Source organism: Chionomys nivalis, chromosome 19, assembly GCF_950005125.1.
Source record: "Chionomys nivalis chromosome 19, mChiNiv1.1, whole genome shotgun sequence".
Taxonomy (NCBI): Eukaryota; Metazoa; Chordata; class Mammalia; order Rodentia; family Cricetidae; genus Chionomys; species Chionomys nivalis.
The window spans coordinates 53,344,947-53,368,201 of record NC_080104.1 but is presented as its reverse complement, the minus strand read 5'-3'; the positions used below and the strand labels follow the sequence as shown (position 1 = coordinate 53,368,201).

The following is a 23,255-nucleotide window of genomic DNA, read 5'->3' as shown; positions in this document are numbered from 1 at the left end:
GAGATTTCTGCCTCCTGAGTGCTGGGATTAAAGGTGAACGCCAGTTCAAGAGACAGCTATTATTTCACACCATTTGGCCTGGTTGAAATCATCGTCAGTCAATTTTACAAAGCACGAGTGTCACAGTTGAGTAGACCTGAACTTAGATCCACTTCTGCCGCTTGTTTTGCTGTGTAACCCAGGGCAAGAATTTAACCTCTCTGGGATTGTTAATTGCGTGTGAAACAAGGCTCCTAGGGTGGTGTTGAAGTTCTAACACCCTTTTCCTCAAATCACAGCCCAAGAAATACTCAAGCGACCCTCGGGGCCCTGTCAGAACCACTCATGTGGCTCCCTGCCCATCCCGAGCTGTCATCACCATCCATCACCATGAGAAAGCAGCATCTCCTTAGGCAGGGACCCAGGGGTCAAGGCTGGAGCAAGGGACAGTGTCTCATAGTTTCTTTGTTGGAAGGAAGGGAAGGCAGTTCTGCCCTAGCCCAGATCTGTTTCTGGGACCTCGATAGCCTCTTGGCTACGGTGGGAGTTGATGGCCCCGGCTCTGAGGTAACTTACAGACAGGTCTTCTTGAAGCGGAGGAGGAAGGCCCTAGGTATTCTCATTTTCAGTCCTTAGGACAGGAGGGATTAAAGACCCTAAAGGCATGGTCAAACAACCCCCACCTTCCACGGTGCCTGTGAGGAATGGCAGTGTCTCCCATAGGAAATACAAGTTTGCCACCCCATGCTCCCCCACTCTACCCTAACACACAGGCATTTGGATTCTGGTGTTCCCCGGGCAGCCAGTCCCCTTGAAGAATAGGAGCTTGGAAAATGAGCAATGTAGCTTTTGTCTGTCTGTCCATATACACATTCTCTCACGTGTAATCACATGAGCTCACGTATGTGCATTAGGCCTGGCTAGGAAATCAAGAAAAGAACTCAGACATCATTCTTCGCGGACAAATTTAAAACACGAATGTGGCTCATTTTATTTTATCTCAGGAAAAAAAAAACACAAACAAAAACAAAGAAATCAGTCCCTCCAGGAGGAAAGACAGTAGACAGGGCCTCTGATGGGGCAGCTCTGAGCTTCCCAGGCTCAGGTCCATGGCTTGACGGCTCTAACCTCTCTCGTGGGACCTGAGAGCCCACACTCTGGCACCATTCCCTTTGCAGTTCCTGTCTTCAAGCCCAGCTTTGCTGCCCCGAGACGGCCCTATGACTAAGTGCATGGCAGCTTGTGGCAGCCCGAGAGGGTTGCCTGTGACTCCTCGGGATACGGGCAGGATCGAGGACAGATCCAGCAGCCGGAGAGGGGACGTCAATAAAATAGAAAGGGTTTCCTCACATTTTCATCTTCTGGAAAGAAAAAAAAAAGTAGTCAAGTGCCAACTTCCAGGCCAGCAGCTCCCTGAGCCCGAGACGGTCTGGGGAGGGTAGTGTACTATGGCGGGAGGCCTGAAGCAGCCATACCCCAACATCAGGCCAGGCCAGTCCTCCAGGCCACAGCTGCTCTACAGAGACAAGATAGAACTTTCTGATGCTTCTGGAGTCGGGGAACTGGGCCCTGGCTTCGAAACGCTGATGTTGCTCTAACTAGGGCCTAACTAACGTAGGGCCCCACGGCACGAGGCATCTGCTTCCTCCACCCCGGGCCTTTCTTACTGGGCTTCATGCTGCTCCAGCTCAATGCTCCCTCTTCTTAGTCCAAAGTGGGAACCAGATGCCCAGTGTGTTTCCTGGCATGGTCTTCCTTGTCTTCTCTCAGTGAGATTGGTCCAGCCAACCAAAAAGATAAAGATGTCTTTCCCTCAGGAAGGGGCAAACTCTGTGGACCACGAGGATGTTCCTACTCTGCCCTCGGCCAGTTGATCCCCTAGGCCAGGATGCTCTGGGTCGCCTTCCTGGTGCTCCACATCCCCAGGAGACCCTTGGGAACTCCCTCCGCTCACCAGCCCCAGGGTGTAGCCATTGGGCCGCCGTCCAGAATGGGGGGCACTGCCATTGGCCCATACCCCCAGGGGGTGGCCATTGAGGCGGAGGCTGACCTGCTCTCCCTCGGTGCTGTGAGACGCCAAGGCCCAGGCACCGGAACCCCCGGCCTTGAAGGGCTCCTGCCGCCTCAGGACGTGGGTGCGGATGATCTTCCGGAAGGTCTGGCGGAACTCACGGATCCTGTAGGCGTAGATGAAGGGGTTGACGACTGAATTGCCATGCGAGAGGATGATGGCCAGGTACATGAGCCACGGAGGGGCGTGCTGGCACGAAGGGCAGAAGAAAGTGAAGCAGTTGATGATGTGGAGTGGGAGCCAGCAGAGGGCAAAGAGCCCCACGATGATGGCGAGGGACTTGGCAGCATGGACCTCCTTCTGCAGCGTGGACCGGGTCCGCTCCCCTGGCAGGGGTTGGCTTTCCATCTGCTTCAGCTGTCTCCGGGCTGCCAGAAATATCCGCAAGTAGATGCCCAGCATGAGCAGCAGGGGCAGTAAGACGAAAGCGAAGAAGTTGTAGTATACCATGTAGTTCATGGGCACCACGTCCTCGAACAGACAGGCCACCTGGCCCTTGCCGCAGGTCTGCGTGTAGTTCTGGCCGTCCTTGACCTGACCGCAGCTGTTCCAGCCCAGCATGGGGGTCAGGCCGATGGCGAATGACAGCACCCAACAAATTGCAATGATGCCCTTTGCCCTCATGCCTGTCACCAAGCCATTGTACCTGGGGAGAGAGGACCAGCATTAGAGGCCTGACCAACAAAGGTCTAGCGGAGCCGCAAGCTCAGAAGCCCACAGAAGCCCCAATGGTTCCTGTCTCTTTTGCTTACAGGGTCTTGACTGAGCACTCCTTCCTCTTAGCCTCAGTAGTATCTCTCTTGTAGTTGAGGTGCTGGGCTCGTCCTTATCATAGCTGTAGGGATGTGATGGGAAGTGGACATCCAGGACATGGACGCGATCCCACAAATGTTCGGGGGTTATTAGTCTTAGGTATGAGATTCACCTGGAGTTTTGTTTGGGAGAAATAGGTGATCTTAGGGGGACAAGTGCCACTTCTGTTTGGTTAATCGTGGTTCCTTCGATAACATGATTTCCTTTAGAGAAGGACTACTTCTGTCCAGCGTGGGGACAGAGCGAGCAAGATCAGACCTGTAGATGGTCAGAGCCACTTATACTCCATGCTTGTTCGTCCCCATCGGACTTGAATCTCCACCGGCCTCAAGAAAAGGCTGTCCAGGTCATGGAGGAGGAGCAGAAGTCCCAGGTCAAATGAGATATCATCCCCCCTGCCCTCCAAACCCACCCACAATCCTCTTGGTAGAAACGAGACAATTATGTCTTCGTGTTTTCCTGGCACTCTTAATAATCAAGAGGTACTGAATGGGGTGTGAAATAAGGCAGTAAATGAAAACATTCTTGTGCTGATTCCCAGCCCCGGGGTAGGGGTGGGGGACAGGGCTTGATTTGTCCACCAGAAAATAGACTCCGCTCCATTGGAAATACATGATTATTTTAGAGAAAGAAGGGAGGCACTCCGTGGCTCAGGGTGGATCAGAGCCATTCAGCTGCTGTTCAGTAAGAGTCTCTGATAAAAAAGGAGCTTTGGTAGCATCTAAGGGATAAATCTAATGGTTTCGATTCTGGCCAAACAAGACGATCTTGCCCACTTGCGGTGGTGTCCAGTGGAACTTTAACTCTTCAGATTCAGGCTAGACATCTTGGATAAGTTTCCTGCCTCATTTATCTCTACACTGCTAGCTGGTGGACAGGGGCCTACAGCAGGTAACAAGGAAACGCATACACTTATTGAGTCCAGACTGAAAGCAGCTCCAGAAAGGCTTACGGGTGGCAGACACTGGCACCTACTGATATAAGACATAGGAGGAAAGCAGGTATGTGGTTGCCCTATCTTCATCACGATGCAGCATGTATGTCCAGAGTTAAAGAACTTACCTCACATGTGTGAGGCCCTAAGTTCAAGTATCATAAAAAAAAGAAAGGAAGGAAGGAAGGAGAAAGAAAGAGAGAGAAAGAAGGGAAGAAGGACAATGTATACCCAGTGTTGCTAGATCTTGAGAAGGACCAGAGGGTGTTTTTTTTTAGGCAAAAATATCTCCCATTTTAAATGTTGCTGATATATAGATAAGATAGATAGATAGATGATATATATAGATTGATAGATTATATAGATAGATGATAGATTAGATAAATGATAGAAAATAGATAAGATAGATGATAAATTAGATAGATGATAGATTAGATGGATAGATAGATGGATAGATAGATGATATATATAGATAGATTGATAGATTATATAGATTAGATAAATGATAGAAAATAGATAAGATAGATAGATGATAGATAGATGATAGATAGATAGATAGATAGATAGATAGATAGATAGATAGATGGATGGATGGATAAATAGACCCTAGTAGTTGCTTACCACTTATCTAATTTGTTCCTCTGTTTTAGGGGAAACTGAAACTGAGACCCAAAGAGACACAGGGACTTCCTATGAACAGGCCCTGGGGCAACTGAAGCCTGGATGAATTTCTCAGGATCTTTTACAGTCTCTTCTGCCATGGTGCTGGGGATCAAATCCAAGGCCCTGCATATGAGAGGCAAGAGTCCTCCCTCTGAGCTATCACTCCAACCCTGTCAATTCAGAACCCAGACAGTAACTGTCAGGCATGTTCTCAGGAGCTTCACAGGCCTGCCGAGTGGGGCCCTTGGTCTCCTGCAACAGGGCCTCTGCAGCAGGGTCACAGACTAACTCTGCCCACCAAGTATCACAGACCAAGCACTGTGTGTGTACCTATCTGCAGGCTCAAACACGAAGTCCTAGGGCCCCCACCCCATCTAATACTTACTCTGTGCCAGGCACCCCTCAACAGTGCTTTACATGATCCTCACGGGAGGGGAAGCTATGTTACTGTTCACATCTTTCCTGGGACAAGCACACCCTTCCTGGGTCCTAGTGCCGGTACATTCCCGTAAGCAGGGAGTGCTGCGTCACTTCTCCTCTCTGGGCCTCAATTTCCTCCTTTATAAACTGAAACTAAGAATTCTAGATGTATCACCACTGCTCCGTAAGGGCAAGATGCTGAATTTAGTGGCTGGAAACCCCAGGAGCCACTCTGTGGGTCAGGGTGGATCAGAGCTATTCAGCCGCTGTTCAGAGAAACGGCTCAGGGTGGATCAGTTATTCAGCTGCTGTTCAGAGAAATAGGCTGTGTGGGAGAGTGATGGGTTTCTAGGAATGGGGTACGGTCTCCCACCGTGTGACTTTCAAACTATTCTCAGAACGGCCTTCCTGACCCTGTCCAGGGAGTTAGAAAGGCGGTAGTCTTAAGTAGTTTCTGAGTTAACAATGTTGTTGGAGACAATGCGTCAGGGCTGATAGCTTCTGGGAATACACCATGGAAATCCCTGGTTTGTCCAGTTTACTTTTACAGGCAGGGAACCCACAAGGGGGAAGTGTTCCCTGCATTCTAGAAAGAAAGCCCCTATGGGGACAGAACCCAGGATATAAGATGTACTTTCCTATATTGGCAATGTACTTTGGTCTTCTTGAATGTTTAAGTGCATGCAAGCATTATTTTTACACACACACACACACACCAAATAGGACCCCACGCTCATATTTTCAGCACTTGGAAATAGAGGCAGGAGAATCAAGAAAGCCAAGGTCATAGAGCTAAAGTCTGAGGTCTAGAACAGCATCAGGACCCAAATGGAATCACGAACAGACCGTAGCTGTCTCAAGGGCACATCCTGGCCTATATCTGTGACTAACACAGTCTCATCGAGGCTTTCTGGATAAATACGTTCTGTGCAGCCAAAATGATGTCCAGGCTGTCTAGCATGACGTGGAGTCCTTCCAGGGAGCCTCAGAGATATAGGGTGTGGGTGCCAGAGTCTCCAGCAACCCTATTTTCAAGTGGCCTCTGCATCTGTATATCCTCCAAACCGTAGAAATTGCCCTCCCCTGGGAATCCTCATCACCCATACTGGCTCCAGAACATACCCACAATTCCAGGTGAAGTTTCCATGTGTATTCACCACACTGGAGAGAAGGTGGAATTTTCTAAGTCACCTTAAGGGGCAACGACCTAAGAATTGAAGAGCATCTTGCCCAGAGGAGAAACTCAAAGTCCCTCCATAGGCAGAGACCAGCCTAAATCAGCCTCACACCACACCTACCTCGCTTACTCCTTCCTTAGGCACCTTTGGCAGGGTTTTACCCTCTGGAGGACCACCCCCCCACTTCACCTATCAAGACCATGCACACCCTGTAATACCAATATGGCAAGACTTCCTTCAGGGCACACCGTCTCCCAGTTCTGCACCCTCGCCAGCACCCTCGTGGAGGGAAGAATGGAGTCACGGCTTCACAATATGTTAAGTAACTAGTGTTCTACCACTGAACACTGAGCCAAGCCAGCAGGGACTTATGGCCAAATTTCCCTTTTGTGGTACTAGCAACACAGCTTAAAGCCTTAGGCGTGCTACATAAACACTCTCCCACTGTGCATACGCCTGGCCCTCATGCCCTTTTGGAAATGGAGAAGTGTATTTTATAGGACTTCAGGTCTTGCACCAACTGTGTGTACTTTGGCCCGTTCTTTGGGTATGAGAGCCCCAGAGGCCAATGTGAGACCTGCAAACAGTGGTGTGAAGGGTCCCTAGGAGAGGGAGTCTGGTCTCTAACACCTCACTTTTCACTCTTTACAGGCACAGAACTTCATCTCTGCCACTGACCCATTTTCTTTATCACCCAAGAGACCCTGCCTTAATTGAACAGGGTCCCTACATTCAGGAAGGAGGGAACTGATCACTCCAATTCCTGGTGCCTGGTACAAGCTTGGGACTAAGCCTCCATCAAAGGCTGGAGTCTATGGACCTTGCCAATACAACAAGAAGTACCTTAGAAGAGGCTGAATTCCTGGCTGTGAAGGGAAGAAAATGAGAGTCCAAGCTAAAGAACATCTCCAGAGCTACCCAAGGGTGCCTAGTCCTCTCCAGGTCCCCCCCATGCCTGATCCCCTGCTCACCTTCAGATCCCCCTCATGCCTGGTCCCCTGGTCCCTTCCAGAAACCCTGCATGCCTGGATGCTCCCTATCTAGAACCCTCCCCCATGCCTGGTCCTCTGGAGTCCTCTATGCCCCTATCATGCCCGGCTTGCTCTCAGATACCTTGCTATACAGTTACTTCCACATTCTCAATAACCAGAAACTTCAAGGGATAGGCAAGTGAAGGGGCTCAATAGCCAGGAACACAGTGGCAGGCTCTAGAGTCTATTCAGGTTGGGAGACACAGAGATGTCCTTTCGTGGCTCTGGTCTCCCACAAGAGTCATGTCATCTGCTCTGGTTGAAAAGCTGGACCAGGATGCTCAAAGGATATACTGTACTAACACTCCACGGCAGCTGTAAAATTCGGCTCCTGGCCGAGACCAGCCTGTGCTTTTCGCAGCCCCACTCAGAACTCAGATGACCCACGGTCCAAGCAGAACTGAGGTCAGGAGGTCCTGGGGGTCAGGGATGCAATGGCTGTAAGCCTCCATCTCACAAAAGAGCTGCATCCTTCCCCCGTTACCCCGCCCAGCCTAGTCATTCCTACCCGTTTACTGAAGCCGCAGACCTTTCTTTATGAGCTCAGAGAGACAACACAGAAATGTGTTTCTTGTCACACCTGAGAAAACAGGCCCAGCACAGGGCGGCTAGCATACTACAGACATACACCTCATCCCATCCCATTTCATGGATTCAGTCTCTTGATACTGAGAAGACAAAGACAAAGAGAGGCCAAAAAGAGGAGAGCCAGGCGAAGCCTTTAAACCAAGACTAGCCAGCCTCATCTTTCCCACTATGCTGCTCCTCGTAGTTGGAAAAGAGAGAACGTTAAGCTACTGCTCCTCTTGGTGACTACTGCACGGCTGAGCCTGACTCCCAGGGCAAATGCCACTGACCACTGGAGACTCCCAGGGTAGAGGGTAGATGCCATTGACCCCTTGGGGACCCACATGTAGATTCCCCCTAGGCCTCTGGGTTCTAGTTTGTCACTGCAGGAACCTAGACCTTGGTCTACTTAAGAAACGGGGTGGAGGCAATGGGGTAGACTGTCCCCACAGGCGACCTTTAACTCCATCCCTTCATAGAGCTAGCCGGAAATCCCTCCCCCTTTGTTTTTGCTTATTTCTTTTCTTTTCTTTGAACAGGGGTCTTCAGGCAGACCCCTGGCTGGCCTGTAACTTGCCATGCTTCGGCTGTAGCTTTTGCCAAGTTCCCAGATACAAGTCTGTGTACTTGCTACCATGCCTGGCTGAGTCCCTTTTGACGAAGTCTTTAAGGCAACACAAGGCACAGGCTCCATCCTTTTGAGTAACCTAGCGTGGGTGTTCGCTTCTCCCTCAGGGCTCAGCTTAGAGCAACAGCTGTGTGATGTACTGTCCAGTACACCACCGAGTCACTCGGGGCGGCCCCGGAAGCCTGGCGTCACCGTGATGGCGGGTTACACTTCTCCCCAGGCTCTGCTACCCACTCCTTGGATAGCTGTGAGAGAGGCAGCCCCCTTCTCAGAGCCTCTTTTTTCTATCCAGAAGATGAGGGGAAGGAAATGACCTCTAAAGGCCCTCTTGCCTCTGACCCTGAATTTTCACCGTTCACCAAGCCTGGTCCCTATCGCTGGCTCCCTCAGCCCACAGTAAAGTTACTGATGCTGCCTTTGTGGGTGGAAACTCCACTGGGGTAGGAAAAACTCACTCTGGGGGCTATACATTGTAATCTCCCCTTATGGACTCCTTCCTCAGGGCCCGCAGCCACCCTGGCTACAGGACTGAGCTCTGCTAGGAAGAACAGAGGTACAGTCCCCGGGAGAGTCTGGGTTATCTACAGGGTGGCTGGGAAGAGGCCTCTGAGAAGATCTTCATTACACAATACTTGGCCGAAGTCACGTCACAACAGAATCACCAGAAAACCCCCTCTGCACAGCCAGCCCCTAAAGCAGGCAGAGTCCTCTCAGCCTTAAGAGCAACATAATTTGCATAGAAGTCCAAATGACTCACTGTGGCATTTGGCCAAGTCACTTCCCCTCTCTGGGTCACTCTTCTGAAGCACACACTGGGGGAAGGCTGGTGGTGACAGAGGCGGGTTCCTAGCTAAGGCTCTGTGGTTCCCCATGGTTCCCCACCCACCTCAGATCATGCTTAGAGGTATGAAGACTAGCTCACACACAACAGTATCAGAGCCAGGCCACCCTCATCTGACAGAAGCCATACACGGCTGCCTGTAGACAGCCTCAGCATGGCACCTGGGGAGATGCCAGGGTACCCTGTACCTATAGGGATAAGCCGGACAGGTATGGCCACCTCCAGTTCTATCAAGAACCAGACCAAGACCCAGAGGCCTGTCCTCTGTGCCCACAGATATGCAAGCCCTGGCTCACCGGAGTGGGATGCGGATGGCGATGTAGCGGTCAATGGCAATGGCCAAGAGGCTGAAGATGGAGCTCTGAGTGAGGACCAGGACGAAGCAGGCAAAGAAGAGGCAGCCGTGGCAGGCGGCGCAGAAGCCGGTGCTGATGGTGATGGCAAAGGGGATGGCGAGCACACCCACTGCAATGTCAGCCGCCGCCAGGGACACCACAAAGTAGTTGGTGACATTCTGTAGGTTGCTGTTGATCCACACGGCCCAGCACACAAGTACGTTGCCCAGGACGGCCAGCACAGCAATGGCCAGCTCCACCGTGATGTACACCAAGGAGACCATGGTGGGAGCAGCCACACTTGGGCAGGCTCAGCAAGGATGCGGGTCTGGGCCAGCTCTCGGTCCATAGCTGCAGCCCAGCCGACCACCTACTCAAGTCTCGCAGCCCTTTCCTCACAAGAGCCACGAGTGTTCCCAGAGAGAGTTTGCCACAGGCTTTCTCACAGAGGACTCCGCGTCTCCTAAAATCATGACTACGCCAAGGGATCCGGCGGGGCTCCACTCGACTTTAGGCTTCTGAAGTACCTGCAAAGAGAGATTGCCAGTGAGTGGCTGAGCCAGCCCAGCCACTCCAGATTCTGCCTAGTGTCTGCCCAGGAACCACTCCCGTCTTGCCCTATCTGTGGCCGTCAGTCAGGATACAGGCCTGAAGAACTCAATGGTTCCAAAGAATTCTGGTCAAGATCTTCTTCCAACCCTTCTCAGGGGAGCAGGTCCTCCCCCAGTCTCTTCAGGACAGACATGGGAAGGATAACAGGAAGAACGAGGACTATCTACCCAACATGCTACTTTCTTCCCTTCAGGTACCGCATTACCACCGTAGCAGCCCAGACTAGCAGCTGAAGATGCTGACTCTAAGGAAGCAAGTTAAAGTCAAGGCAAAATGATGCTTCTATTGGCTCCTCTTTTCTGTAGCTTTTCAGATCTTCTGCGGCAGCCTGTCCTGTCCTCTGGGTCCCTGCACTCATGATCAGCCCCGTGAGACCCTTCCCTCCAGCAAAGCTCTCTCCCTATCGGGCTTCCCAAATCCCATCTACCTTCTCACACTGGGCTAGCCTCCCAGCCCAGCTCATCTTGCTCCATCCCCTCAGGGAACTACCATCCCCACCTGAGGGACACCACTGTCACTCAGGTCAGACACTTCTTCAGACACTCCTGGAGTTCCTTTCTGAAGGGACCCGGGAGCCTTATGTCTTAAGCTTTCTTACCCTCACAGGTGGCAAACCAGGATCCAAGCGAAGGCTGCTGCTCTTCTCTGAGAGCTCCTGCCAGCAGGGCAGGCACTGTGGCTGCTTCCCTTCTCTGAGGGATCCGCCTCTCGCTCTCCTCCCACGCCTCTTCCCACCTGTCCCTGTGCCTAGCTGCTGCTGGGATTGCGGCTTTACGAAAACAGGTGCTCTGTGAGGACCCACTGGAGGACTGTGGGTAGGAATGCTCTTTTTTTTTTCCTGGGTCTCAGTTTCTCCACTCAGAGTGTAAAACACCATTACATTGTCCCAGATGACACATGGGCTCATTTCCGTGCTTATCCATAACCCCTTGAGAAAAGAATAACAGATTTGGAAAGACTACCCCGGAGTCCCAACGTCAGATCACAGGAATAGCTGAGACCCCCTAGAAACTGGAAGTCTTGCTCTCTCTGTAGCAGGACCCAGTCAAGCCCAAACTCCTGCCCTACTCCCTGAGCTTGAAAACTCAGTGTAAGCCTGCTATTCCCCAGGCAAGAACCAAGAAATCCCTCTGCTCCCAGTTCATCCTCTTCAGTTCTGAACCTCTATAGGACCCCAGGTTGTGCCTGCACGAAAACACATCTTTCCTACTTCTATCCGCCAGGACTGAGGGTGAGTGGAACTCCAGGCCTTGGGAGAAGGGTCTTCTCCACTCGAATCTGGTCAAGAGGTAAGATGGGGCTACAATAAATAAACCTCAAGCTCCCTATTGTGATGTTGCCAGGGCTTCAGTCTGGAGCCAGGGGAGACACGGCTGCAGCTGTGCAGGTATGGAAGCCCTTCTGCCCAGCGAGGAAGCTGATACGGAAGACTAGGAACGGGAGGCCAAAGTCTGCAGAAGCTGATGGTATTACCGTTTCTACCTAAGAGGCACTGAGGCTCCTTAGGTAAGGCAGAGACAGCTATAGCTAAGCCCTTATGAATCCCAGCTTTGCACAAGCCATTGGCCAACTAGTTGTTCTTAATGCATCTCCCCAGCAGAATGGCTAGAGCTGGGACGTGTGCCGCCTCTGGGTTCATGTCCCTCTCTGCACACGACTTACAGTTTACAGAAGCATGCATCAGGGGTCCACAGCAAGCCTAGGACCAGCAGCTCCTACCTTGGGCTGTAGCTTTCAACGTGTGGGGCTGCAGCAGCCCTCTGTCGGCTCAACCAGGCCCAACCAGGCTCAACCAGGCCCAGTCAGGCCCAGTGAACCCCTGGAGAGCTACTGCCTTCCAAGAATCCTGACTCCCAACTGGTATCTTCTGGGGGGAGGGTAACCACATATCCCTTGGGCCCGCTCTAGTGGAATTTGTGTTGATGGGCATTGGAGCTGTCTGGAATTAGACCAGCCCATGACTAGGAAGCCAGCCTAGGCACTAAACATCCTCTATCTTCAAGGTCCCCAGTGGGAAGAGCGGAAGGTAACACAGTTCTGTCAAGGTGAGCCAGCTCCTTCCCTGAGCTGAGAGCCCTGCTGATGGGTACACCGCCAGGGCTGACCCGCCAGTGGCTGCGCTAACTCCATCGCTTCCAGAACCTTGGCTTGGAAAGTGCCTCACTCGGGCCTGTATTTGCTGAGGTTCTCCCAGTAGCCTCCATACCTGACCGAGTCATCCCAGTTCTCAAGGATCCTCACGTGCTGGGTCCGTGCTGGATATTTCTGGACACCAGCACCCTCCCTGACTGCCCTGAGGCCACCCTGCTGCGCTCCAGTCTCAACACAACTGGCCCTCCTGCCAGGCCTGCCTTGCACGGGCTGAGGACACGCCAAAGGTTCCTGTCCCAGGGCCCTTTCCTCTGCCCTTTCTTCAGCATTCCTGCAGCCTGCCTCAGCTATCACAGCGCATCCCAGGGGAAGCTCCTCTGATCCCAGGGCCACCTGGGCAGCTGCCAAACCAGAATCTTCCTTTTCATTTGTGCTTTCCCCAGCCCCGAGTCCAGCAGATCAGGCGGAGCCAGAGGCATTCTCAGGACAGACAGGAGGGAGGAGCCCTGCAGGGGAAGGCTGAGACTGTCTAGCTATAGGCAGGCAAAATAGCCCAGGACCAGGGCACCCTGACTTGTAACCTTTCTTTGTAGTATGAACATTCCCACTGGGCCAATTCAAACCTACGAATGTATCACTGACCAGACGGAGCCACACACAGACGGGCCCAAGAGATGTCAGCCACCGCTGCACTGTTAAGCCCCGTGCTCTCCAGGTGGCCATGGATCTGAATATCAAGGCTACACTGGGCCCCCTTGAGGAACTTGGTGTGTGCTGTCTGGGAGTTTGGGAACTGCCTGAAAACTGTGTTCGGGCTGGCCTGGTGAATTCCATTTTTCAGATGAGAAGCTGCAGCCCAAACAGGTGAAAAGACTCTCCCCTTTATCAGGGACGTTAGAGGGTGGCATAGTCCCTGGAGAACGCTAAGGGATACGGCAGCCGACGTCCCTCTCTGTGACAGCAGTGGTTCTTAACCTGTGGGAGGCGACCCCTTCAACAAACCTTTATCTCTAAAAAATTATCTATATTACGATTCATAACAGGAGCAAAATTACAGTTATAAAGTAGTAATGAAAATAATCTTATGGTTGGGGGGTCACCACAACATGAGGAGCTGTATTAAAGGGTCACAGAATTAAGAAGGTTGAAAACCACTGCTCTAGAGTCACAGGAAGCCTGGGGGCCCAGGGGAAGGGGCCAGTGCAGAGCCGGGATCTAGCAATTTCCTATCCCTCTCTTTTGTCTCCATCGAATTAATCCTTGAGTCATCTGTTGCTAGCCAAGAGGGGAAATTAAATATTAATAATGCTGCATTTCCTTATGATTGTCCTTTGCTGGGGACAGGGCAGGGTGTAGAAACTGTCCCGTGTAAACCACAGGCACATGCTACGAGACACGTATCAGTAGACTTGAAGAGACAACGCCATAGGGTCCCAGCGGTCAGACTCGATGCTGTCTTTTCCCACCTATCCACTCCCACTCTGATCCAGCCACTTTAATTAAAACCACTTAATCCCAACCCGCATATCTCCTGACCCACCCCAGGCTCTGTGTACACATGCCCAGGTGGCGCCTCCGGACCCTGCTGGTTGTGTCTCCGTGCTCCCAGACAGTGCTCCATGTACTGCTCTGGGTGCAGCCTAGCACACAGAACAGGGTAGCGCAGGGACGGGCCACTGTAGCGGCACCAGGCTTCTTCCTGGGCTCTAGAACCCCAGCCTTACGATTTCGTTTTGTTGTGAGATGGGTCACTTGTAGCCCAGGCTGACCTTAAGCTTGCTATGTAGCCAAGTATAATCTCGAACTTGTGATTCTCCTGCTTCTTACCTCTAAGTGCTGTAACATAGGCCTGTGCCATTGTGCCCAGGCTGCCTCTTTCTCATAGGCAATGTTCACCAGTTACCTAACCTTCTGGGCCACGGGGAACTCTGAGCTGTCTGCTGCCACCTTTGCTCCCTGCCGTCCTGGAATCTACCGCAGGGGTCTCAAAAGACAAGAACCTGGGATTTCTTCAATGACAGCTGCTACCTATGAGATTCAGATACTTAGTAGTCATGCCCAGGACCCCCAGGACCTCATCTCCCACTTCAGGTGAGCTGCACACTAGATTTAAGATGCCAGAAGAAAACAAGACAATGAAGAAGAAAAGATGTGCTGTTCATCTTTAACCCTAGCACTGGGGAGGCAGAGATAGGCGGGTCTCTGTGACTGAGTTGGAGGCCAGGCCAGTCTACATGATGACACTCCCTCAAAAAAAAAAAAAAAAAAAAAAAAGTCCGTGAAAGAGAAAATAAAAGTATCAAACCCACAGGAGAGGATTTGGCCTATGTAGTGATAATTTAGATATTTTACAAAGGAAGGGCCATAAACGAGAATGAGAGCTAGCAAACTCTCTGGCACACCAGAGCAAATACAAACAAGCAACATAAAATCCTGGGCAGGACAAACAGGAATCAAAATAAAGAACATGTCATAAAGAGCATGATAGATGTCAGCCCTGCAGGCAGCGGAGGCCCGAGGCAGTGGTGGATGGAAGAGAATCCCGAGGAATTTCTACAGGAACCAGAGACAAAGTCTAGATAGAGGAGATTCAACATCTGTCCTTGGGAAGCGGGAATGGCTCCAAGCAAGAGTCACAGTGGGAGGCACTGGTACCTCTTACACCTGAAGCACAGCCCTGTAGTTGCTCAGCAGTAGCTAGACTTGCAGGAAGACCCCCAAGCCCACTGAGCTCCTCCCTAACACACCAATCAACAAGACAGGTGCACTCTGAGTCTGCTCAACGCTGCATGTCCCTTCCTGGGTCCCTCCAGAATTGTGCAGCACCCAAATTCTAATACCTGGTGAACGCTGGGACCTCAAGAATACAAGTAGGTGACCAGTATGTCCTTCCCCTACCAACCAGGGTGTGTGGCTGCTGTTATGTTCCTGGGGACAGGATGTGGGCAGGGAGAACCAGCTCTCTGCAGTTGGAGGCCAGGGCACTAGCTTGTTTTTCTAAACAACTTCTCTATCACCAGCCAGGACCCAAGCTACCCTCGTTTAGGCTCAAAGGCTACTGGTCAGATCTCCCTTCTCTCCCTCTGAGAGTCCTAGAATGGACCCTGACATGTCCACTTGTCCAGGTCTGGTACCCAGAAAGATCACAGGTTCCCAGTCCTCACCTCAGGGGTTACTCACGCATTGCAGGCTGCTTCTCCAGATACAACCCCTCCTGGGATCCAGGCCTTACAGAGGGGCTCAGAGGGCAGCCTGCGGTGGGATCAGCCTGTGGTGGGGTCCATGCCACATTCATCACAGACTCCCCCCACTGTGCCTTGGCTTCTCCCATGTGCACAGGCTAGAGCATCATATATATGAGCAGGCCCTGTGCCTGCCATAAATAGTGGATAACAGGTACTGTTCCTCCTGAAAAGGGAACAAGGGATCCCTGGGTGGAACCCTGGCAGGGGGCTGGCCTGTACACTAGACATGAGGGGTTCAAACCCACTGCTTATCCATATCCCTAGGATATGGGTGTGATGATGCAGCCGTAGAAGATGAAGGGCTCATGGCTCTCAGAGGTCACTGTGAGGTCAAATGTAAAGATTCCTCCAGCTAGAGCCTCTGGAAGAGACCTGTCACATAGAGGTAGCCCCGGGACACCGCACAGGGCCCGTCATCCTAGTGTCTAACCCCTTGCCAGGCCTAGAGTGAGGGCGGCTGTTCTCCCCCCACCCCACCCCGTTCCATCCCTGCTTAGCACCTGGCAGGATCTCATGGTTTCCAGATTCAGGGCTGGGACCTTCCTCTCTGCACCTCATGGTTCCAGGGTCCCCTCTCTGTACCCCTAATCTTTTCCTCCTATTGGAGGCCCAGTATGGACCTAGGGCAGTTCCTTAAGCACTGTATCACCTCTGCTCCCTCACCACTCCTGAGTTCCCAGGTCATGATCTACCCTTCTGTGGTCCCCAGAGTGTCCCAGGGACCAGAGTCTTCCATGGTAGTTGGGGAGAGTCTCTTTTACCAGCTCAGTTACCTGCCGGTAGAGCATCCTCACCTGTATGTCCCCATCTCCTCAGCTCCTCCATTGCATTCATGAAAACCCTTCCTACCCGTGCCTGTCTGTCTATCTGTCTATCTGTCTGTCTATCTATCTATCTATCTATCTATCTATCTATCTATCCACCCATCCATCATCTATCTGTCTATCTGCCCCACCTCAGCTCCTCCATCATATTCATCAAAACCCTTCCTACCTGTGCCTATCTGTCTATTATCTATCTATCTATCTATCTATCTATCTATCTATCTATCTATCTATCTAATCTATCTATCATCTATCTATTTATCATGTATCATCCATACATTATCTATCTATCTATCTATCTATCATCTATCAACCTTATCTATCTATCTTATCTATCATCTATCTATTTATCATCTATCACCCAGTATCTATCTATCTATCTACCTATCTATCTATCTATCTATCTAATCTATCATCTATCTATTTATCTATCATCCAACATTTATCTATCTATCTCTATCTATCTATCTATCAATCATATATTTATCTATCATCTATCTAATATATATGCCTAGCTTTCTCTCCCTCTACTCTCATATGCACACACTAGTCAAGGCCCCGGTTGGGTTGTATCAAAAAGACAGAGATGGTGACTGTAACCTCTATGAGGTGCGATAGCTCAGGAATGGGCAGGTTAGAGGCCAGAGCTGCTGATTTCAGGCAACAAGCGAGTTACCGGGGCTGTGCTTCCCCTTACAGGTCCTGGACTTTGCAGAACCTGACACCTTGATGCCACATGCTTGCTCCCAAGCTAACACTTGTCCACACTTCCCTCCGCTCATAGCAATCTGTGCCTCTTCATCCAGGACTACCCAACCTAAGCACAGAGCTCCCTGACCTTCCCTCTGGCATATCCTGACCACAACCCCTTCCCCTGAATTTATCCCCATAACCAGCCAAAGACTATCTCCCCTCTCTTCCTCTACACCTGTGTTCAGCATTACTAAGAACATCACTACTCTACAGATGGGAAAATGGATTCCCAGGGCAGTGGCAAGGCCACTTAGTTAGTACGCATCTAGGTGACAAGAGCAAAACCCAGGTTAGGACACCAAAATCTTTAGTCCTTCTGCAGGGCCCTGGAGATCAGCCACTGCTTCTTCTGCCTGACCCAAAGTTTGTCTCTTACTACATGTGTGAACTGCCCTTAGTCTAACTTCAAGCCATGAACAGGGAGATCGGCTCAGCTCGGAACAGTCATGGTCAGCTATGAGAGAATGCACACTGGCTAGGGTTTGCCCAAGAGACTCCAGAACCCGAGAGAACCTGGGAACTTCCAGTATGTAAGGGCTGAATTTTGAGATCTTGACATCATAGTCACAGACCCATTAATCTTTAAGGAGCCCTCAAGGACCCAAACAAGCAGAGCCTTCCCAATCCCGTGTTTCCCAAAATCTCTCCACGATCATCCTAAAGTTCCTGACACCAAGGACAAGATTGGTTGGGTGTGACACTCTTCTGAAAGGCACGCGGAGTCTAGGAGTCCAGAGGAAGCTAGGCAGCAGAGGCAAGGCATTCCAGGTAGAAGGACAGAAAGCAGGCTCCTTTCTCAGGCAGACAAGGCGCGGCCTCTGGGTGGGTAAGGAGAGGGGTCCAAATCCCTTCCCAGCCATCAGGAGAATACGAGCTCTGCCTGCCCCGGTTGTGCAGAGAAGGAGTCCTGGAGACCACCTGCTTCTGTAGCCCTGGACCACTGTGAATCCCTGCTGCTCCGTTTGTATGGACTGGCAAAATTAGTCTAAATGTTCCTAAGGCAGAGCCCTTGCCCATCTTCTGCCAAACCCTTGAGAGCTGCCACCGTTCCCGCCATTTCTGCCCCCTGCTTTGGGCAGCCCCAGACGCTCACCCACCCTCTTGTCCTCTGGCCTCTCCAGTGTCCTAAGTCGGGTTCCTGCCACCACGGTCAACAGGATGCTCCCCTCCCCCGGGTTCCAAACTCCCCTGCTCTCGCTGTCCCTTCCTGGCTGTAAGCTGGTGCCCGCCTGAACCCCTTACCCGGGAGTCTGACCCGCCTACCTCCGGCCGCGCCTCGACGTCCGCAGCCTAGCTTTGGCAGGGACGCGCCCTAAAACGACTTGTGAGCTTGCAGGTTCAGTCCTCCGCGCGGACAAATCGACGGTCGTCGCCGCGCGTCGGCTGCTGGTCTAATCGACTGACTGTAAGGAACCTCGCTGCCCTGCCTTACTCGAGCCCCTTCCGTGCTACCTGCTCATGCTCATCTTCCGGTCGGTCGCTGAGGACCGCCCCGAAGGCACGGCTCTTAGGATGTGACCCGCACCAAGGAACCCAGCTGAGGCCACTCCCGAGGCAGCCAGGACAGGCTCGGACCCTGATACCCGCGGACTCTCCTCCCGACAGCAGGAAGGAAGGGTCCGAGGGAGAGGCGGGCGCTCCAAGGGGCGGGAGGGTCCTAATCCGCTCAGACCTCCTGGCCGTTCGGAATCCGACGGCCACAGTCGCCAAGACGCCGGCCCGCAACTCCCCCCTCCCCCGATTCCCCAGACCCAGGCCCCCGGCTGACCTGCCTCCTGCGCTGGCTCCCACCGTCTTAGCGGCGGCTCTGGCTCCAGCTCCGGCCGCGCCGCTCATGGGCGCACCCTGCAGGCGACTTTGAAACCAGCGCTGCTCCCGCCCCGCCCCGCCGCTGGGGGAAACCCAGGCCCCGAGGCGGGAATGAGAGGAAATAGCCCCTGGAGGGCTAAGTCGTGATGGGTCTGGCAGCAAAGCACCCCTTTTCCCAGTATCCCAGTATGGGAGCTTCTGGTCTACGCATCCTGACCGCCTCCTCCAGCGCCACTCCCACCCCCACCCGAATGCCCCCACCCAAGAAGCCTTGGCGCCCCACCCCTCTCCGGTGGCTCCTCTACAAGGCATCAGGCTGGCTGCCTGTGCCACTCTGGGGCTCACGGTTCTGCCTTCTATCGGAGCTAGGCTGCCCTGGTGCTATGTTACTCCAGCTACCGCTCCACACCCGACTTTAGACCGGGGTCCTTTTCTGTTCTTTCACCCCTGCCGCCTACCGGACCGTGACTCCTCCCCACAATCCTCCCTACAGAGCAAGAAGGGAGTTGCGTCTGCACCACAGACTAACTAGGACTTTCAGAAATCTGGGCTGGGAATCCCCTCCTCTCACTACCCTGGTTCTGGAGGTGGCTGGACGACGAAGCCTGACTTGGACGCATGTCTCTGGATGGATTTGCTAATCTCCATCTGTTTCCAGCAGAAGTCCTTCATACACGCAGGCACTGAGGGCCAAGGCCTCTCTGAAAACCTCCTGGAACCTACAGACTGCCGTCTAGAGGCAAGTGTGGAGAGGCTTGCTGAGAACCAGGCTAGACCCCAGGGCTAAGGTCTGGATGGGAAGGAGCAGTTCTTCAGAAGCAGCCCGTTGCTCCATCACAGAAACAGGTGGGCAGCGAGTGTGCAGGTGCCTAGCCCTTGGAGAAGCCAAATTCCTGCCTGTAAAATGGTAATTGTCGCTTTCTGGGGCTCATCCCTCCAAAGTCTGGCCTCTTGTTTCCATTAGATGAGTCCAGGTTCTATTAATGTTACAGTAACTGTAGGGTGGAGAGTGGGCATGCGTGCATGTGTGCACATGTGTAGATCTGGTTAGAGTAGGGACCTGCATGCAATGTGAATTAAACCTGAGACCCCCTGGAGGAGCACATGAGACTGTCGTCGCAGGTGAAGAAGTCCAGAGGCTTCATCAAGCAGAACCAGTTGCTGGGGCTGCCCTGGCACGGGCATGCATTGCCATATGCCTTCCAGGGCTGTCTGTGGTTGTTTAGCCACCTCCCGGGACTTGCCAACAGCTACTACCAGAGGGTTAAGGATGGGGACACAACCAAGCTGGGGCCTATTCTCAAGGTGGTGACACCGCACGCTTGCTTTGGTCCTCCTCATGAGTGAGCAGTGCCATCCCCCCGGACTTATGTCCTGGGAACACTATGCTGAAAATCACCCTGAAGGCGTTATGGGGACTTATGAAGTAGAAGTCAACTACTGCCCAGTTCTGAGGGTTCCTCCTTTTTCCTCAGGCTTCTCTTCCCACTCCTTACAATTCCAAGGCCCAGCACCTTCCTCCAGTGTTGGGGGCTATGGACCCCCAGACCCTTAATTTCCTGCATACAACTTGCTTACAGCTGCACTGAACAAAACTTGTTTTCCTGTGTTTGCAGCTGCTCTGAGCACGAGACAGGGGAGTGATTTCTGGTGGCTGCAGCTGAAAGATCCCGAGAGCTGGGGCGGGGCCAGAGCCCTGAACACAATAAAGTGGGCATTCTTGCATCAAGGATGACTCGTGTCCCCGTCTCTCTCTGTATCTTTGTGTGTTTAAAGCTCCAGGTTCTTGCTCGAGACTCACAAACTTGAATTGTCCCGTAGTATAGGCAAATAGTACAAGGCCCTCGGTGACAACGGGAACTAGGGAGATATTGAGAGATCGCCCTCGGGAATGGTGAGGGTGGATTGAAGATGGGTATGTGTATATGCGTATGGAAGAAAAAGAGTAAGTCTTTAAAGAGTAGAGACAGTCAGATTAAAAGGAGTAAAGAAATAATAAGCCTCGAAAAGATGGAAGAATGTGCACAGATGTATATTTTCTTTTGGTTCTTGACTGGAGAGAGACATTTGATTCTGGGGACTGCTAAGGAAGGTATCTTGACTTTAAAATATGGGTCTAAGGATTTGTGGCTTTAGAAAAGAGGTTCTGCTTTTGTTTCCACAGAGGATGAGAATCTGTGGATTCATTCCAGGCTAATGTGGTTTGATGCAACAGGACCCCATGAAATGTTGCTGTGAATGCCCCCCAAAGAAACTTCACCCAATAAGCAGCAGGAAGTAGTATAGAGAATGACACCCAAATTCCCAAAATTGTTTAATAGAGGTTATGGGGCCCAGGGGTACACAGCAGTAGTGCCAGGAGCATTGGCGTGGCAACAAGTGCTGGAGCCGAGGCAAGCCCGAGCTGCTCAGACCCGGCTGGGCTGCCTCAATGGAGAAGGTTACAGCTGGGCGAGGAGAAGGCAGTGGTGGTTCCCGGCTCTGCGAACCCAAGAGGCTGTAGCGCTGTAGCGCGAGCAACAGGCTTTCCGGCAGGACCTGAGGACCCTGCACAGTAGCCACGAAGGTCCCTGAGCCTGCCTGCAGCCCTGGCCCGTTGTGGTAGCGCTCGGCAGTAGAATTTGCTGAAGGAGGCAGAGGCAGGAGGATCTGGAGTTTGAGGATGACTGCCGACCATCCTGGCCGAGACTTCGGGATCACCACGAGCGGCTGCTATTGTCACTGCTGCGGGCCCCCTTCGCGATAGCTGGAATTGCCATCAGCCGGACTGCTGCTGTAACTATCTTGTAGCCAGCACCAGCACTTAATATCATTCATGTTGAACGTAGAATGAGCATCTTCGCTAGGGCATTTTCCAGCTTTTAAGAGCAGTTGTACTTCTTGTGCGATTTGCATGTGGTTAGTTCGTTGCTCTCCTTTTTCACATCATATTTGTGCGACGCTCGGGCCAGTTAAGAACATTAGTGCTACTTATATAGAAAACGGGGAGCTGTTGGGGACTGTAGACCCTCAGACCCTGAATTTCCTGTAAACAACTTGCAGCTGCTCTGATCAAAACTTGTTTTCCTGTGTTTGCAGCTGCTCTGAGCACGAGACAGGGGAGTGATTTCTGATGGTTGCAGCTGAAAGATCCCGAGAGCTGGGACGTGGCCAGAGCACTATATAAGCTGCCCCTGAACACAATAAAGTGGGCATTCTTGCATCAAGGATGACCCGTGTCCCTGTATATCTGTTTCTGTATGTTTTTAAATCACCAGCCTAGTTCCTGTCTCGAAGTGCAGGTGCTACAGGACCATACCGTAGCATATAGCGGTAGCTCCTAGTGCGGAGAGCAGAGGTTGCTTTACACTTCAGGAGTCCTCTAGAGAAGTGGTTTTCAACCTGTGGTTGCGACCCTTCATGGGTCCAGGAGCCACCTAAAGCCATTGGACATAGCAGATATTTGCACTGATTCTTAACAGTAGCAGAATTACAGTTACTTAGTAGTAACGAAAATAAGTTTATGGCTGGGGGCCACTACAACATGAAGAACTCTGTATTAAAGGGTCACAGCATTAAGAAGGTTGGGAACCGCTGCCCTAGAGGGTCTTGCCTGGTATACTGCAGCAATGTCTTACCCAAGGAGTAAGGCCTCCTTTCCAATACCGGCCCGCAGGAAAGTAAAGCCAGTGGTCCTTGCAGTTCACCCTTAAGTTCTGATGGGTAGAAACCCATCACGAAAACTGTGCCCTAAGGCCGGGCGGCGGTGGCGCACGCCTTTAACCCCAGCACTTGGGAGGCAGAGGCAGGCGGATCTCTGTGAGTTCGAGACCAGCCTGGTCTACAAGAGCTAGTTCCAGGACAGGCTCCAAAACCAGAGAAACCCTGTCTCGAAAAAAACCAAAAAAAAAGAAAGAAAGAAAGAAAGAAAGAAAGAAAACTGTGCCCTAAGGCCATCACAGTAAGGCAGAGCCTGGCTTGGCTTCAACTCCGTAGGCCCACATGGCCGTGAGGGGCTGTGCTGAGCCATGAGAGGCTGACTCAGGCCTTCCTATGCATTAAAGGTTCACTTTGGTCTTGGTCTGATTCCCTTCCTAGTTATGTGGGCTTTTCGTGGGTACTGAGATCAATCGGGAGCCTGGGCCTTCCTGAAAAGGGTTCAAAGGCAGAGGTATAAGCCTGTTCCTAGCGGATCCTGCCTGAGAGCGCACTTGGTCCCTGATTGCCTGGTTTCTAGCTCTGGGCTTTGGTTTCCTTGCATAGCCTCAGGCAGTCTCTTAGCTGCCCACCCTTCCTTAAGGCCAGGTCCCAACCCCTCAGCCCGAAATGTGGGGCCAGCTGGGTTCTGTTGTGTCCCAGAATTCCACTCTCAGCCTACTCCTCCACCCTACCCCCAGCCCTTTGTTCCTGCCCAGGATGCACCTGCGTGGCCTCTGGCCCTCATTGTTTGCTCTAGGGCCAGCTGGGCCACATCAGGGAATA

At 52.1% G+C, this 23,255-nt stretch overlaps 1 protein-coding gene across 2 annotated transcripts; it reads right to left on the bottom strand.

The window, feature by feature from the left end:
- Positions 1-1,051: 1,051 nt before the first annotated feature.
- On the bottom strand, positions 1,052-18,875 carry Adora2a (adenosine A2a receptor). Of its 2 annotated transcripts, XM_057751333.1 has the most exons (4): positions 18,754-18,875; positions 9,422-9,987; positions 2,030-2,696; positions 1,052-1,340 (listed from the first exon to the last, which is right to left on the bottom strand). In XM_057751333.1, exons 2-4 carry the CDS (start codon positions 9,742-9,744, stop codon positions 1,326-1,328), a joined length of 1,005 nt encoding a protein of 334 aa, XP_057607316.1. In that variant the 5' UTR covers positions 9,745-9,987; positions 18,754-18,875; the 3' UTR covers positions 1,052-1,325. The 2 variants fall into 2 exon arrangements, with proteins under 2 accessions (XP_057607316.1, XP_057607315.1); XM_057751332.1 differs by having other exon boundaries at positions 1,052-2,696.
- Positions 18,876-23,255: the final 4,380 nt, after the last annotated feature.